This window comes from Leucoraja erinacea, chromosome 38 (assembly GCF_028641065.1).
Source record: "Leucoraja erinacea ecotype New England chromosome 38, Leri_hhj_1, whole genome shotgun sequence".
Lineage (NCBI taxonomy): Eukaryota > Metazoa > Chordata > Chondrichthyes > Rajiformes > Rajidae > Leucoraja > Leucoraja erinaceus.
Window position 1 is genome coordinate 4,807,632 of NC_073414.1, and position 18,410 is coordinate 4,826,041.

At 48.9% G+C, this 18,410-nt stretch overlaps 1 protein-coding gene across 1 annotated transcript; it reads right to left on the reverse strand.

The window, feature by feature from the left end:
- Positions 1-5,094: 5,094 nt before the first annotated feature.
- On the reverse strand, positions 5,095-16,857 carry rhoub (ras homolog family member Ub). The gene is made up of 3 exons (XM_055663668.1): positions 16,394-16,857; positions 7,506-7,574; positions 5,095-6,093 (listed from the first exon to the last, which is right to left on the reverse strand). The coding sequence occupies exons 1-3, from the start codon at positions 16,611-16,613 to the stop codon at positions 5,645-5,647; spliced, it is 738 nt and encodes a 245-aa protein (XP_055519643.1). The 5' UTR covers positions 16,614-16,857; the 3' UTR covers positions 5,095-5,644.
- Positions 16,858-18,410: the final 1,553 nt, after the last annotated feature.

Below are 18,410 nucleotides of genomic sequence, written 5' to 3' on the forward strand. Positions count from 1 at the left end.
GAGAGGGGGCGCAAGGTCCCACCCCGCCAACCCCCCATCAGTCTGAAGAAGGGTCTCGAACCGAAACGTCACCTATTCCATCGCTCCATAGATGCTTCCACACCCGCTGAGTTTCTCCAGCATTTTTGTCTACCGTCGATTTTTCCAGCACCTGCAGTTCTTTTCAAAACATTAATTTTTGTTGCGCTAAGTCTAGCTTCCTTTGATGATATTTTCTCTCACCGCCCATCGATGAGCGATGTTTGTGTTGTAGATCTTATCTCGCCCCGTTTTGGCCTGCGGTCGATGCCAACACACACTGAAGATAAGAGTGGAAGCAAAGATTAATAAAGGGCGGCACGGTGGCGAGGGGTCGACCCGCTGCCTCACGGCGCCAGAGACCCGGGTTCGATCCTGATCACCGGTGCTGTCTGTGTGGAGTTTGTACGTTCTCCCCGTGACCTGCGTGGGTTTCCTCCGGGTGCTCCAGTTTCCTCCCACACTCCAAAGCTTGTGGGTTATTTGGCTTTGGTAAAATTGTAAATTGTCACCAGTGTGTGTGTGTGCGTGTGTGTGTGTGTGTGTGCATGTGTGTGATACTGTTAATGTGCAGGGATTGCTGGTCATGGTAGGTCGAAGAGCCTGTTTCAGTGCTGTATCTCCAAACTGGACATATATATATTGTATATATCTATATATTACATATACACACACATATATATATGCAAGTGTGTGTGGGTACGTGTGTGTGTGTACGTACGTGTGTGTGTACGTGTGTGTGTACGTACGTGTGTGTACATGTGTGTGTGTGTGTACGTACGTGTGTGTGTACGTACATGTGTGTGTACGTACGTGTGTGTGTACATGTGTGTACGTACGTGTGTGTGTACATGTGTGTGTGTGTGTGTACGTACGTGTGTGTACGTACATGTGTGTGTACGTACGTGTGTGTACGTACATGTGTGTGTACGTACGTGTGTGTGTACATGTGCGTGCGTGTACGTACATGTGTGTACGTACGTGTGTGTGTGTGTACGTACGTGTGTGCGTATGTGTGTGTAAGTGTGCATATATAGGTGGGTGTATACAGATAGGTGCACGTGTATGTGTGTGTGTGTATGTGACCCATTCCTTCTCTCCAGAGCCGCTGCCCGTCCCGCTGAATTACTCCAGCATTTTGCGCTTATCTCCGGTTTACACCAGCACCTGCAGTTCCATCTTACACGAGACTCTGCTTGGAGCAGTCACGTCACCAGGGTCCAGAAACACTTTGGTTTTGGGCAGGAATTAAATAACAAAGAGCCTGTTTGTTTAAAGATAAAGCAGGCGGCCGTAAATTAAACAGATAACGCGTGTCAGGCAAGATGAGTCATTCTCTGTGAAGTAGCTGAACCCGTAACCCCGGGCTGCTCGGAGATTTACCAGGGCGTTTGCTGCCCTGGAAGCCTGCACTCTGTCACCTCCCTGTACTGCAAAGGGGGGGGGCATGTAAAGAAACAGGTTTGCATTTCTGTAGCGCCTCTTAAAATGGGCATCTTAGGGTCCAGGTCCATGGGTCACACAGTGGTAGAGTTGTTCATCCCAACTTCAGGGAACTCCAGGCCCCGTCATTCCCTCTCCCTCTCTCCCTCCCCCACCCAAGGCACACCAGCTTCTCGTTATCACCCAACAAACAGCCAACAATGCCCCGTTTCCGTTATCATCGCAACTTTTTTGCATATCTTTCATTCATTGTTCTTTATCTCTCTACGCCACCATCTATATCTCTCGATTAACCCTTATCCCCAACAAGTTGAAGAAGGGTCTCAACCCGAAGCGTCACCCATTCCTTCTCTCCAGAGATGCTGCCTGTCCCACTGAGTTACTCCAGCTTTTTGTGTCTATCTTCAGTGTAAACCAGCATCTGTAGTTCCTCCCCACACCCTCTAGTTTCTAGGGTGTTCCTCTACACTGGGGAAAAGACTGTATTCAGATTCAGATTCAATTTTAATTGTCATTGTCAGTGTACAGTACAGAGACAATGAAATTCCAATCTATGGTGGCGCAGCGGTAGAGTTGCTGCCTTACAGCGCTGGAGACCTGGGTTCGATCCGGACTACGGGTGCTGTCTGTACGGAGTTTGTATGTTCACCCCGCGGGTTTTCTCCAAGATATCCGGTTTCCTCCCACACTCCAAAGACGAACAGGTTTTGTAAGCTAGGCAGACAAAAATGCTGGAGAAACTCAGCAGGTGAGGCTGCATCTATGGAGCGAAGGAAATAGGTGACGTTTCGGGCCAAAACCCTTCTTCAGACTGATTCAAAGGTTTGTAGCAAAGATGGTTTGTAGGCCAATTGGCTTGGTATAAATGTAAATTGGTGTGTGGGTGTGCGCGCGTGTAAGTGCGCGCGAGTGTGTGTGTAAGTGTGCACGCGAGTGTGTAAGTGTGTGTGTATGTAAGTGTGTGTGTGCAAGTGTGCGCTAGTGTGTGTGCGTGTGTGAGTGTGTGCATGTAAGTGTAAGTGTGCGCGTGTGGTGTGTGTGTTTGTGCATGTAAGTGTGTAAGTGCGCGCGAGTGTGTGTGTTGTAAAGTGTGTGTGTAAGTGTGTGTATGTAAGTGTGTGTGTGCAAGCGAGTGTGTGCGCAAGTGTAAGTGTGTGTGAGTGCGTGTAAGTGTGTGTGTGTGCAAGTGTGCGCTAGTGTGTGTGTAAGTGTGTGAGTAAGCGTGAGTGGGTGTGCAAGTGTGCGGGAGTGTAAGTGTGTGCGCGCGTGTAAGTGTGCATGTAAGTGTGCGCGCGAGTGTGTGTGTGTTAGCATTAGTGTGCGGGGATCGCTGGTCGGTGCAGACTCGTTGGGCCGAAGGGCCTGTTTCCGCGCTGTATCTCTAAAATAAATTTGAGACAGGAAAAACAGACAAGGTTCTTTTGAAAATACAGACATTTTATTATTTCACTTTGAAACAGGAGCCCCCCCCCCCCCCACACCCCTCCCCTCCCCTCCCCCCAAATGGAGGGCACCACTTCTCCACTCAAAGCCCCCCACCCCCCTCCCCTCCCACTGCATAAATTACTCTGTAGAAGCAGCCTGGTGTCAAATAACAATCCCAGACTGTTACTCCATCGTTGACCTGACGTTTACACTGTCGAGCCGTGCATATACATTATACATTTGAACAATTACAAACTTCTGCAAAAAAGAAGCATATTTTTAATATTTCACACACCTCCCACAGTCACATGGAAGTTATTTTAAACCTTGTTCAGTTCCAGTTTAGTTTATTGTCACGTGTACCGAGCGAGGTACAGTGAAAATGTTTGTCGTGTGCTAACCAGTCAGCGGAAAGACAATACACGATTACAATTGAGCCCTTTCTTACCCACCCCAATTTTTCTCTCTCCCACCCCGATGGATTCCCCCCCTCATTCCTGCCCAAACTTTTTGGCACTAGGGTTGCTCTAAAACACAAGAGAAAGCTCCAACATGGCACAGTGTGGTACATGGTCCTGTGGAGTCAGTATCAGAGAGAGGATCATCAAACATCAAACCTCGTGAAGATAGATACAAAACATTGGAGTGACTCAGCGGGACCGGCAGCATCTCTGGGGAGAAGGAATGGGTGATGTTTCGGGTCGAGACTCTTCTTCAGTCTGAAGAAAGGTCCCGACCCGAAACGTCACCCGTTCCTTCTCTGCAGAGATGCTGCCTGTCCCGCTGAGTTACTCCAGCATTTTGTGTCTAGCTACAATCGTCTTGGCCCCGTTCTGGGAGTGGGGGGCAGATTCGAATCCGCAACGGCCGTGAGGTGCAGACTGAGCTCGGCGATCGTTTGCCTGCTTCTGCTGCTGTTGGAGGTGAGACGTTGCACCGCGCCGGGGGTGTCCCACTTTGGCCGTCAGTTCCGTGACAGGCGGGTGGTGCGCGAAGATTTCGTGCGGGACGAAATCCACACGCCATGCGCCCGTCCCACGCATCCCATGCGCTGGCAGGTCACGTAAATAGCGCGCGAACGACGGCCAAGTGGGACAGGCGCCTTTAACTCCAGCGTTCAGTGTCTATGTTGGGTGCAAGACACCATCTTCCAACGCATTCAAAACCTCCTGTTCGACTTCAAAAGCAATCAAGACATGGGTGACACAGGGGCAGTTTGCCAGAAACTGGCACTCATTATGCCGCCACTTTGACTCTTAAAGCTCAACGAGGCAGAAGTCCAACAGTAGCAGGAGCACACTGCTGCATTTAAATCTCAGCAATCTTGTTAAAGTCGACTTTATAAAAATAAAATTGGCGAGAGTTTTACCCAGCAAGGCCCCGCCCGCGCCCAGTGGCAATTTTACCCCAAGGCCTTTTTCAACTGAGTGTTGGCTTGTCTTCCTGGTTGCCCGGGGTTACGGTACTGCTGGTTCTTGTATGGTCGGTGATCGCTATCGCTGCGTAAGCTATCCCAAGGTGTTTGTGTTATCCCAGTCCAGTCAAGGCCGGTTGCTGGGGTAGCCATGGACACAGTACAACTTATCTTAGCAGAGACCAAATGTGGAGATACGGGGCCTCTCTTGTCCCAATAATTACTTTCAGAGTGGGGTGGGGGGGTGGGGGGGGGGAGGGGGGGGGGGGGGAGTGGGGGGGGGGGGGGGGGAAGGGGGTGGGGGAAAGAAAGAAACACAGAGCATTATCAAAAAAGTCCTCAAATGAAACACACAGTTTTCTGGACCAACATTAGCATTGAAGGATTATTGCCCATGGCAATATTATCCACGTTCCACATACTACCCAAAGCATATCCAGGTCCAATATTTAAGAAAGAACTGCAGATGCGGGAAAAATCAAAGGAAAAAATGCTGGAGAAACTCAGTGGGCGAGGCAGCATCTATGGAGCACAGGAAATAGGCAACGTTTGGGGCTGAAACCCTGAAGGAAATAGGCAACGTTTCGGGCCGAAACCCTTCCGTTTTTGCCTATTTCCTTCGCTCCATAGATGCTGCTGCACCCGCTGAGTTTCTCCAGCACTTTGTCTACCCAGGACTCCAGCATTCCCAGACGGCATGTCTAAAGAACCATTGACACATCTTGGTCACCCCTATCCACGCGACCCCCCCCTCCCCATTGCCCCCCCCCCCCCCCCCCCTCCCTAATGTACACGTTAGAATTTAGAAGATTGAGGGGGGATCTTATAGAAACGTACAAAATTCTTAAGGGGTTGGACAGGCTAGATGCAGGAAGATTGTTCCCGATGTTGGGGAAGTCCAGAACAAGGGGGTCACACAGTTTAAGGATAAGGGGGAAATCTTTTAGGACCGAGATGAGAAAATCATTTTTCACACAGAGAGTGGTGAATCTGTGGAATTCTCTGCCAGTTGAGGCCACACAGTTCATTGGCTATATTTAAGAGGGAGTTAGATGTGGTCCTTGTGGCTAAAGGGATCAGGGGGTATGGAGAGAAGGCAGGTACAGGATACTGAGTTGGATGATCAGCCATGATCATATTGAATGGCGAATGGTGCAGGCTCGAAGGGCCGAATGGCCCTACTCCTGCACCTATTGTCTATGTTTCTATGTTTGGCAACCGGGACTCCATAGTGGAGAGAAGGCAGGGATGGGATATTGAGTTGGATGATCATATCGAATGGCGGTGCAGGCTCGAAGGGCCGAATGGCCTCTACTCCTGCACCTATTTTCTATGTTTCTATGTTCAAATAACACAGATGTATTTCTTCCACCACGATCTCGAGAGGGTCCTCATTTTGTTGGCGGTCAGCGCCTTCATCTTGCGCTCTCCGGCCACTTGGCGGTCCACCTGCCGCAGCCCGCACACGATGGCCAGGTCGAAGACGTCCTTCAGGTTCTTCTGGGTGAGGGAGGAGCACTCCACGTAGGCAACGGCGCCGATTTTCTCCGCCAGGCCGCGGGCGTCGGCAGCGGACACCGGCTTCTCCCGGCAGGCGGCCAGCTCGATCAGGACCTTGACGTCCCCGCGCAGGTCACACTGCGTGCCCACCAGCAGCACGGGGGCAGCGGGGCAGTGGGCACGGATCTCCGGCATCCACTTCTCCACCACGTTTTGGTACGAGGACGGGCTGACTACGCTGAAGCACAGCAGGAAAACGGCGGACTTGTGGTAGCAGAAATGGCGCAGCTTGTAGCAGAAGTGTCCGCAGCTTGTCAAACTCGGGAGGTAATGAGGGGAGGGGGGGAGGGGGAGGAGAAGGGGGGAGAAGGGGGGAGAAGGGGGAGAGGGGGGGGAGAAGGGGGGAGGAGAAGGGGGAGGGGGAAGGGGGAGAGGGGGGAGAAGGGGGGAGAGGGGGGAGAAGGGGGGAGAAGGGGGAGAGGGGGGAGAGGGGGAGAAGGGGGGAGAGGGGGGGGAGAGGGGGGAGAGGGGGGGAGGGGGGGGAGGGAGGAGGGGGGGAGAGGGGAGGAAGGGGGGGGAGGAGGGGAGAGGGAGGGGGGGAGAGAGGAGAAGAAAGAGGGGAGGAGGGGGGAGAGGGGGGGAGAGGGGGGGAGGGGCGGGGGGAGAATGGGGGGGGAGAGGGGGAGAGGGGGGAGAGGGGGGGAGAGAAGGGGGGAGAGGGGGGAGAAGAGGAGAGGAAGGGGGGAGAGGGGGGAGAAGAGGGAGAGGGAGGAGAAGGGGGGGAGGGGGGAGAAGGGAGGAAGGAGGGGGAGAAGAGGGGGGAGAGGGGAGAAGAGGGGGAAGAGGGAGGAAGAGGGGGAGAGAAGGGGGAGAAGAGGGGGAGAGAGGGGAGAAGAGGGGAGAAGAGGGGAGAGAGGGGGAGGAGAGAGGGGAGAAGAGGACGAGGGGGAGAAGGGGGGAAGAGGGGGAGAGGGGAAGAGAAGGGGGGAGAAGAGGGGAGAAGAGGGGGGGAGAGGTCAGTGCTGTGGCCACACAGGCTGGCTGTCACAGCGCCAGAGTTGCTGCCCCACAGCGCCAGAGACCCGGGTCCGATCCCGACTATAAATGCTGTCTGTACGGAGTTTGCACGTTCTCCCCGTGACCTGCTCCCCGCTTTCCCCGGTTTCCTCCCACACTCAAGCATTTGCTCCCACATTCCTTCTCTCCACAGATGCTGCCTGTCCCGCTGAGTTGCTCCAGCATTTTGTGTCCATCTTCAGTTGCTCCGTGGCCCGATTAATGCCAGATTATGGGGCAACTCCAGTCCAAAATCCCTCCTCTAGGCCTTCATAGGTCCATTCAGCCCATCGCGTCTACTCCGCCACTCAATCATCTCTTTCCCTCTCAACCCCATTCTCCTGCCTTCTCCCCATAACCCTCAAAAGCCTCACTAATCAAGAATCTATCTACCTCTGCCTTAAAATATCTATATCTATTGACAGCCACCTGTGGCAATGAATTCCACAGATTCACCACCCTCGGGCTAAAGAAATCCCTCCTCATCTCCTTTATTTGGAGGCTGTGCCCTCTGATCCTGGACTCTCCCACTAGTGGAGACATCTTCTCCACATCCGCTCTATCCTGGCCTTCCACTATTCGCCAATCTTCAATGAGGTCCCCGGTCATCCTGCTAAGCTCGCTGTGTGAATGGACGACTGGTGAGTGGCAATACTCACTTGGCCAGCTGTGTCGCAGAGCTGTAGTCGGATAGGGGTCCCGTCAACTTGAACGACGGCTGCAAGTAAAAAAGTCTCCGTTAGATCACTTCACGTGATAACCCAAAGATTGCAGAATTTTATCAACTGGCTTTAATAAAACAGCATCTGCGGACACGATTGCAGTGTTATATTCTGTACAAATGTAAAGCACTTTGCCCAACGAGAGTTGTTTTTTTAAAGATACAGCGCTGAAACAGGCCCTTCAGCCCATCGAGCCTGTGCCGACCAGCGATCCCCGCATTCACACTGCCCCTACACACACACACACACACTAGGGACAATTTACAATTATACCAGACCATTTAACCCTACAAACCTGCACGTCATTGGAGTGTGGGAGGAAACTGAAGGTGTCAGAGAAAGCCTACACAAGTCACGGGGAGAACATGCAAACTCCACAGAGACAGCACCCATAGTCGGGATCGAACCCGGGTCTCCAACGCTGCAAGTGCTGTAAGGCAGCAACTCTACCGCTGTGCGGGGTGCAGTGGTGCCCGCCCCAAAACTTGTTACTACAGAGGAAACCGGAGCACCCGAGTAATACTCATGCCGTCACAGGGAGAACGTGCAAACTCCGTACAGACAGCACCCGTGGTCAGGATCGAACCCGGGTCTCTGGCACTGTAAGGCCGCAACTCTACCACTGCGCCACCCAACCTTTTAGACAGAGTAAGGGAATCGAGAACCAGAGGACATGGGTTTAAGGTGAGAGGGGAAAGATTTAATAGGAACTCAGCGGGTCAGGCAGCCTCTGTGGAGGGAATGGACTGACTGGAGATGTTTCAGGTCTGAAGGGCCCCCCAACCCAAAACATCATCATCTGCCCACTCCCTCCCGAGATGTTGCCTGACTTGTAGAGTTCCCCCTGCAGAAGGAACGAGAAAGTAGAAACAAAAGGAGAGGAAAAGAAAAAAAGAGGGTGGAGAGGGGGAAGAAAAGAGAATAAAGTGAGAAGAGAGAGAGAGAGAAAATAGGAAAATGAAAGTTAAAAGGGGAGAAATACTTGGCCAAAGATTCACATACAAGGAATTTGCCTTGGTGCTCCACCCACAGGTAACCACATGACATACAGTGACAGTTACGAATAACTCAGGAAACACTAAACATTAATAAACTTACAAAATTCTTAAGGGGTTGGACAGGCTAGATGCAGGAAGATTGTTCCCGATGTTGGGGAAGTCCAGGACAAGGGGTCACAGCTTAAGGATAAGGGGGAAATCCTTTAAAACTCGAGATGAGAAGAACTTTTTTCACACAGAGAGTGGTGAATCTCTGGAACTCTCTGCCACAGAGGGTAGTCGAGGCCACACAGTTCATTGGCTATATTTAAGAGGGAGTTAGATGTGGCCCTTGTGGCTAAGGGGATCAGGGGGTATGGAGAGAAGGCAGGTACGGGATACTGAGTTGGATGATCAGCCATGATCATATTGAATGGCGAATGGTGCAGACTCGAAGGGCCGAATGGCCTCTACTCCTGCACCTAATGTCTATGTTTCTATTAATGATAAAACACCATTGATCAAGCATGTGAACCAACAAAGACCTTGGATGAGGCTGATTGCTCCTCCATTGTGTGAGGCCTGATGCAAACACAGACTTTAGACTGTGTACAGGGACGGGACAGTAGTGGTGGGTAATCGCTGAGCAAACATTGCCAGTGGGAGATCAGAGGGGTAGGAGAGTGAGGGGTCGGGGTCACAGGTCTCTGGGTGCAGGGGCCGGCTTCAAGAGAAAGAAAAAGAGAAGAGTGGTGATGGTGGTGACCTCCCTCCACCCCTCGTCCCCACCCCCTCATCAGCATCTCCCCCCTCTCCCTCCCACTCCCCTCCCACACTCTCTCTCCCCCCTCGTCCCCATCTCCCACTCTTTCCCCCCCCCCACTCTCTCATGTTGTTCAGTGCTTGACACCATGTATGCCTGAGCTGTTGCTTTTAATATTCTCACTCCTCCTCCCCCCCACTCTCCCCCCCCCCCCCCCCCCCCCCATACTCTCCCCCTCTCTCCCCCACTAACTCTCACTCTCCCCTTCCACTCTCTCCCCCCCCCCCACACAAACTCAATCTCCCCCACCACTCTCCCCCCCTCCCCTCTCTCTACCAGTATCAGTGACCTGTAACAACACATGAACCTTTTGAAGAGCCGCGTACAGGAAGTGCTTGTCCTGAGCGCAGGTTTGCATGGAGTTATTTGATCTTGTACAGCCTGCTCACCTTCCCTGACACCCGCTGTGTGTGTGTGTGTCTGTGTGTGTGTGTGTGTGTGTGTGTGTGTCTGTGTGTGTGTGTCTCTGTGTGTGTGTGTGTCTGTGTGTGTGTGTGTCTCTGTGTGTGTGTGTGTCTCTGTGTGTCTGTGTCTCTGTGTCTGTGTGTCTCTGTGTGTGTGTGTGTCTCTGTGTGTGTGTGTGTCTCTGTGTGTGTGTGTGTGTCTCTGTGTGTGTGTGTGTCTGTCTGTGTGTGTGTGTGTCTGTGTCTGTCTGTCTGTGTGTGTGTGTCTGTCTGTGTGTGTGTGTGTGTGGTGGGAGATGATGGGTGGAAGCCGACATTGCCCTTGCTTCTGGGCAAGTGTAGCCAGCCTTGACATTGGGGATGTGCCAGGGGGCTAGAGTGATGAAGGAACATTGGTACAAACTAGGCACCGAAAATCGATCCAATAACCAACCCACTGGCGAAGGTGGCCACAAAAAGCTGGACGCAACTCAGCGGGACAGGCAGCATCGCTGGAGGGAAGGAACGGGTCGAGGCCCTTCAGACTGAGAGAGTCAGGGGAGAGGAAGACTAGAGATAGGGAAGGGCAAGGTGTGAAAATGACAGATCAAAGCAGATGATGATTAATGATGGGTGGGTGAAGACTCCTGAGGTACTGCCTGACCCACTGAGTTACTCCAGCATCCCATCTCTTCCATGGACTATATTTATTCCAACATTATTGCACTAAACGTTATTCCCTTTATCATGTATCTGTACACTGTGGACGGCTCGATTGTAATCATGTTTGTCTTTCCGCTGACTGGTTAGCACGCAACAAAATCTGTACACTTGCCTATGCTTGGCCCATTAAACCTGCCCTATCCAAGTATCTGTTAAAATGTTTCAAATCAATGTTAAAATATAACAAACAACACTTTTTGCAACATTTAAGTTGCAGAAATGTTTCTAAAATGTCTCAAAATGATTGTTTGTTATAAAACACTCTGGACTCTGACAAAGGCCGCCTCATTGGATCGGGGAACAGAACTAGGCCACTCGGCCCATCAGGTCTACTCCACCATTCAATCATGGCTGATCTATCTCTCCCTCCCTCTCAACCCCATTCTCCTTGGTGAGTAACACACTGGCCGATCCCAGTGCATAACACAGTGGCCCAGCGGTAGAGTTGCTGCCTCACAGCGCCAGGGACCCGGGTTCGATCCCGACTACGGGTGCTGTCTGTACGGAGTTTGCACGTTCTCCCCGTGGGTGTAGGTTTTCTCCGAGAACTTCAGTTTCCTCCCACACTCCAAAGACGTGCAGGTTTGTAGGTTAATTGGCTTGGTGTAAATGTGAAATTGTCCCTAGTGGGTGTAGGATAGTGTTAGTGTGCGGGGATCGCTGGTTGGGACAGACACATAGAAATTAGGTGCAGGAGTAGGCCATTCGGCCCTTCGAGCCTGCACCGCCATTCAATATGATCATGGCTGATCATCCAACTCAGTATCCTATCCCTGCCTTCTCTCCATACCCCCTGATCCCTTTAGCCACAAGGGCCACATCTAACTCCCTCTTAAAAATAGCCAATGAACTGTGGCCTCAACTACCTTCTGTGGCAGAGAATTCCACAGATTCACCACTCTCTGTGTGAAAAATGTTTTCCTCATCTCGGTGGGAGGAAGGGCCTGTTTCCGTGCTGTATCTCTAAACTAAACTTCTTGTGTTCCCTCCACCACACAGGTTGTTCCACAAAGCTATTATTAGGCAAACACTGATAAACTGCCGAGACTCAATGGAAAAAAAATATTTCCATCGTTAATAATCAGAATTCATTCACAAAGTCAAACTAGATGAAGTCACCCTTGAATCTTCACCTCCCTTGTACCAAATGTGTCAAACAAGAATTTAACATAGTTACAACTTAATTTGATTTACACTTTAACATGCTTTTTAACACCTCTTGCTCATTGATAGAGAGTGGTAGCGGTGTGGAATGAGCTTCCAGTGGAAGTGGTGGAGGCAGGTTCATTGGTATCATTTAAAAATAAATTGGATAGGCATATGGATGAGAAGGGAATGGAGGGTTATGGTACGAGTGCAGGCAGGTGGGACTAAGGGGAAAAAAAGTTGTTCGGCATGGACTTGTAGGGCCGAGATGGCCTGTTTCCGTGCTGTAATTGTTATATGGTTATATATGGTTATAGATGACCTCACCACAAAATCACACACACACACACACACACACTAGTTTAGTTCAGAGATGCAGCTCAGAAACAGGCCCTTCAGCCCACCGAGTCTGCGCGGACCAATGATCCCGGTACACTAGCGCTGGGGTTAGGAGAGAGAGAACGAGAAAAGGAGAGAAAAAAGAGAAGAACGACTTCAAAGTAGCCAGACCTCGAGGCGATGTCACAGTGTAGCAGACAAAAAGAAAAAAGGAACTGCAGATGCTGGAAGCCCAAGTAAAACACAAAGTGCTGGAGGAACTCAGCGGTTCAGGCAGCAACTCTGGTGGGAACAGACAACACATCTTCCCAAAGATTGTCTATTTGGAAGAAATCACTTTGTATTCTGAAGAAGGGCCTCGACCCGAAACGTTGCCTATTTCCTTCGATCCGTAGATGCTGCTGCACCCACTGAGTTTCTCCAGCATTTGTCTACCTTCGATTTTTCCAGCATCTGCAGTTCCTTCTTAAACACTGTATTTTGAAGAAATCACTTTGTGTCGGCCTCAAGATTCCAGCATCTGCAGTTCAATGCATCTCCATTTCCCTGGTACAAATCTTCTCAACACCCCCCTCAAGACTCTCTCTCCCCCGACTCCCAGTCTGAAGAAGGGTCTCGACCCGAAATATCACCCATTCCTTCTCTCCATAGATGCTGCTTGTCCCGCCGAGTTACTCCAGCATGCTGCGTTTGTTTTTGGTGTAAATCAGCATCTGCAGTTCCTTCCTACACATCTATCCATCCGAGTTACTCCAGAGATGCTGCCTATTGTGAAGTTCTCCTCTCTCTCACTAGTTTGCTCCTTCAGTGGCACAGCGGTAGAGTTGCTGCCTCACAGCGCCAGAGACCCAGGTTCGATCCTGACCATGAGTGCTGTCTGTGCGGAGTTTGCATGTTCTTCCCATGACCTGCGTGGGTTTACTCCAAGTGCTCAGGTTTCCCCCCACACTCCGAATGCAACAGGTTTGTAGGTTAAGTGTTTAAGAAGGAACTGTGCAGATGCTGGAAAAATCGAAGGTAGACAAAAATGCTGGAGAAACTCAGCGGGTGCAGCAGCATCTATGGAGCGAAGGAAATAGGCAACGTTTCGGGCTGAAACCAATTGGCTTTGGTAAGATGTCCCTCATGCGTGGGATAGAACTGGTGAAGAGGCAATCGTGGGCCAGTGTGGACTCTGTGAACTGAAGGGTCTGTTTCCAGGCTGTATCTCCAAACTAAACTAGGTCTTGCCTGACCTGCTGAGTTCCTCCAGCACCAAGGGATTTACTGCAGATCTGTAGTTCTTTGTGTCTTCAGATGATATACAAGAACAAAACCCAGTCAGAATCATTGACGTGCAAGCTTTGCCAAAGTTAATCGTGACACAGGTACTGATTACAAGAAGCTCAGTGGCTGTGGGCAAGGTTTAAAAAGGGATTACAGCGGAAATGTTACATTGCAGAGGGATCCTGCTGGTCAGAAGCCCCGACCTCAGCAATTTCAAACAAAACTAACATTCCCAAAGTGCGTGACGTGACAACCGAGAAAAGCACAGCACAAGAACAGGCCATTTGGCCCACAATGAACGTGCTGAACATGCTGCCACAAACTCTCATCCATCGTTTAATAAACAGTTGGACAGGTACAAGGATCAATAGGACAGGTTTCCTTCCTAAGATTGAGGGGGGCCCTACTAGAAACGTACAAAATTCTTAAGGGGTTGGACAGGCTAGATGCAGGAAGATTGTTCCCGATGTTGGGGAAGTCCAGATTGGGGGTGATCAGCGATGTTGGGGAAGTCCTGGGATGTCAGGACTTTCATATGAAGAAAGACTGGATAGACTCGGCTTGTACTCGCTAGAATTTAGAAGATTGAGGGGGGGATCTTATAGAAACTTACAAAATTCTTAAGTGGTTGGACAGGCTAGATGCAGGAAGATTGTTCCCGATGTTGGGGAAGTCCAGAACTAGGGGTCACAGTTTAAGGATAAGAGGGAAATCTTTTAGGACCGAGATGAGAAAAACATTTTTCACACAGAGAGTGGTGAATCTGTGGAATTCTCTGCCACAGAAGGTAGTTGAGGCCACAGTCCATTGGCTATATTTAAGAGGGAGTTAGATGTGGCCCTTGTGGCTAAAGGGATTAGGGGGTATGGAGAGAAGGCAGGTACGGGATACCGAGTTGGATGATCAGCCATGATCATATTGAATGGCGGTTCAGGCTCGAAGGGCCAAATGGCCTCTACTCCTGCACCTATTTTCTATGTTTCTCTGTTTGCAGGGATATGGATTAAGCGCAGGCAAGTGGGACTAGTGTAGCTGGGACATTGTGGGCAAGTTGTGCCGAAGGGCCTGTTTCCACACTGTATCACTCTTTGACTCTTAACACAAGTTGTGCAATATTGTTACTGCAATCTTTGAACTTTATGCCACTTTAGCCAATTGGACATAAAACCCAATTCCATGACGCGAGGTAAATATTTTTCAAAATAAAAGAAAAATTCTAAATAAAAGACAAACTTTTGCCACTTAAAACCAACATTTTTTTTTTTTTTAAAGGGAGGGGAGACAAGATCCAAGATTAAAGCAGCTGTGTAAAACTACCCGTGGAAAAACCATCATCTTACCGATTAAACTTAGAACCCAATATAGAAAAATAGGTGTAAGAATAGGCCATTCGGCCCATCGAGCCTGCACCAACATTCTGACTAAGGGTCTCGGCCCGAAACGTTGCCCATTTCCCTTCGCTCCATAGATGCTGAGTTTCTCCAGCATTTTTGTCTACCTTCGATTTTCCAGCATCTGCAGTTCCTTCTTAAACATTCAATATGATCATGGCTGATCATCTAAAATCAGTACCACGTTCCTGCTTTCCCTCCTTATCCATTGATTCCTTTAGCCCCAAGTCCAAGAGCCAGATCATTGTTGAAAAATAATTTTTAAAATCTCAAAATAAAATGCAAACCTTTTACCACTTAAATAAAAACACGATTTTTAAAAACAGGGGGCAGGATCCAAGTAGAAAACGATTGCCAACAATATCTGAAGAAAAAAAAACCCCATCGTCTAACCGATTGGATTTAGAATTCACTTCCAGGGCCCCAAAATGATGAAACACTTCCCACTTAAAGCACCATTTTTTTGGATGGGAAAAAAATCGAGGCAACTACAAGATTAAGACGTTTTCCCCCTCTCAAACTTCCTGAGGAAACCCCCCCTCATGCGACCAATTGGATTGAGAACCCAACAGCAGAACGTGAGATTAATTAGTTTGAAAAAAGACAATTTCTGAATAAAACACAAAAACTTTGGGCACTTGCATAAAATGGACAACTTCCAGATTTAAACGAATGGTGTTCAGATTTACCTGGCAAACACGCGTCTAAGTAACAAACTGGTGGACTTTGGACCTAGTAGCAGAACTTGAGATTATTAATGCTTAAAAATCTGAAAAAATACAAGTTTTTTTGCCACTTAAAAGTATCAACTAACTTTTTTTTAAATATTTTTTTAACATATACTGGAGTTTCAAGATTAAAATTGTGTTCAAATTTACCTTAGGTACCTCAACGTTTTTAAAAAACGTTAATTGCTGGTTTTAAGTGGCAAAAAATTGTTTTTTCTCCCCAATTAAGCATTAATAATCTCAAATTCTGCTGCTAGGTCCAACGTTTTTTGTTTTAATAAACTGGACAGCTTCAAGATTAAAATTGTATTCAAATTTACCTTGAACACAATTTTAATGTTGAAGCTGTCCAGTTTTAATCTTGAGTTCAGTATTAATTTTAATTCTTTAAGCTGTTCAGTATATATTTTAAAAAAATGTTAATTGATAGAAACATAGAAAATAGGTGCAGGAGTAGGCCATTCGGCCCTTCGAACCTGCACCGCCATTCAATATGATCATGGCTGATCATCCAACTCGGTATCCTGTACCTGCCTTCTCTCCATACCCCCTGATCCCTTTAGCCACATCTAACTCCCTCTTAAATATAGCCAACGAACTGTGGTCTCAACTACCATCTTTGGCAAAGAATTCCACAGATTCACCACTCTCTGTGTGAAATAGTTTTCCTCATCTCGGTCCTAAAAGATTTCCCCCTTATCCTTAAACTGTGTGACCCCTTGTTCTGGACTTCCCCAACATTGGGAATAATCTTCCTGCATCTAGCCTGTCCAACCCCTTAAGAATTTTGTAAGTTTCTATAAGATCCCCCCTCAATCTCCTAAATTCTAGCGAGCAATTCTAACGAATGATGGTTTTAAGTGGCAAAAATCGTATTTTTCAGACAGGTATTACCAATTGGATTTTGGATCCGAAAGCAGAATTTGAGATTAATTCTTAAAAAGCTAAAAAAAATGCAACATTTTCCCACTTAAAACTTTTTTAGCAACAGCAGCAGAATTAAAATGGACAGCTTCGAGATCCAAGTTTAAAATGTTACCTGAGAAGTCATCAAAGGCCGTTGGGACGTACTTGGTCGGGTATCCATTAGTGGTGTAACTAACGACCAGACTTGTTTTACCCACCGCACCGTCCCCGAGCAAGACGCACTTTAGGAACCGCTCTTGTGGGTCTGCGCCCCGGCTGCCTTGCCTGGGTTTGTGCGGGGGAACCGGGGGAGCGAATCTCACACGATAGTCCAACAGATCTCGAGGAGGCATGATCGAATCACACCTTCACCACCTACCTACCCACCCCAAACTTTTGGGGAAGTAAAAAAAAAAAGTTTCAAAAAAAGTTTTTGGAGAAACTTTTCCCTCCCCTCAATCTTTGCCAACTTCGCTGGAGAACGAGGAGGGTGTGAGGGGGGAAATAATCCGGTGTTCCTGGCTAGCGAGGCTCCTGTGTCTCAATCCCAAGTAAGGTTCAATAATTCTGGCGAAATAAAAAACTTCCCACCTTATAAAGCTGGTCTGAAGCTCCTCCTTGAAGCTGCCGAGATAATGCAACACTTAAAGGCGCAGGACAGCATTTAGTGAGGCCAAAGAAAAAACTGTGGAGGCCAAGTCAATAGATATTTTTTTTCAGGCAGAGAGAGATAGATAGATACTTGATTAGTGCGGGTGTCTGGGGGGTTTTGGGGAGAATGGGGACACGAGGGAGAGGTAGATCAGCCATGGTTGAATGGCGGAGTAAACTTGTTTAAGGAAATAAATCATCGACAATAGACAATAGGTGCAGGAGGAGGCCATTCGGCCCTTCGAGCCAGCACCGCCATTCAATGTGATCATGGCTGATCATCCCCAATCAGTGCCCCGTTCCTGCCTTCTCCCCATATCCCCTGACTCTTAAGAGCCCTATCTAGCTCTCTCTTGAAAGTATTCAGAGAACCCGCCTCCACCACCCTCTGAGGCAGAGAATTCCACAGACTCACCACTCTCTGTGTGAGAAAAAGTGTTTCCCCGCCTCCGTTCTAAAAAACTGCAGATGCTGGAAAAAATTGAAGGTTTTCTGAAGAAGGGTCTCGACCCGAAACGTCGCCTATTCCTTCTCTCCATAGATGCTGCCTCACCCGCTGAGTTTCTCCAGCATTTTATGTCTACCGGCAGAGTAGACTTGATGGGCCGAATGGCCTAGACTGAGGGAGAGGTGATTGATTCATGTGGACTGATGGGACTGCTCTACTAGCTGCAGGCAAGGACCTTATTCGCAGTTGAAACAGTTCTCCAATTTCACTCTGAAGAAGAGTCTCGACCTGAAACGTCACCCATTCCTTCTCTCCAGAGATGCTGCCTGTCCCGCTGAGTTACTCCAGCATTTTGCGTCTATCTTCGGTGTAAACCAGCACCTGCAGTTCCTTCCCACACCCTGGTTCTACCCTACATGTAACCAGTAAGCAATCTTTTGCTTATAAAAATGAAACACATTGTGAATTTGTGGAATTCCCTACCACAGAGGGCAGTGGAGGCCAAGTCACTGGATGGATTTAAGAGAGAGTTAGATAGAGCTCTAGGGGCTGGTGGAGTCAAGGGATATGGGGTGAAGGCAGGCTAGAGTATCACTCTATCTGAAATGAGATTGATCCCTGGGATGGCGGGACTGTCATATGAGGAAAGATTGAAAAGACTAGGCTTGTATTTACTGGAGTTTAGAAGGATGAGCGGGGATCTTATAGAAACATATAAAGTTATAAAAGGACTGGACAAGCTAGATGCAGGAAAAATGTTCCCAATGTTGGGCGAGTCCAGAACCAGGGGCCACAGTTTTAGAATAAAGGGGAGGTCATTTAAGACTGAGGTGAGAAAAAACGTTTTCACCCAGAGAGTTGTGAATTTGTGGAATTCCCTGCCACAGAGGGCGGTGGAGGCCAAGTCACTGGATGGATTTAAGAGAGAGTTAGATAGAGCTCTAGGGGCTAGTGGAGTCAAGGGATATGGGGAGAAGGCAGGCACGGGTTATTGATTGGGGATGATCAGCCATGATCACAGCGAATGGCGGTGCTGGCTCGAAGGGCCAAA

Excerpts from the sequence above, each read along its gene's own strand:
- rhoub (XM_055663668.1), bottom strand. The coding sequence starts at position 16,613 with ATGCCTCCTCGAGATCTGTTGGACTATCGTGTGAGATTCGCTCCCCCG. Across the intron at positions 7,575-16,393 it reads GGCCTTTGATGACTTCTCAG|CCGTCGTTCAAGTTGACGGG; the intron begins GTAACATTTTAA and ends TTTTACTTGCAG. Across the intron at positions 6,094-7,505 it reads AGCTGGCCAAGTGAGTATTG|ACAAGCTGCGCCATTTCTGC; the intron begins CCACTCACCAGT and ends GACACTTCTGCT.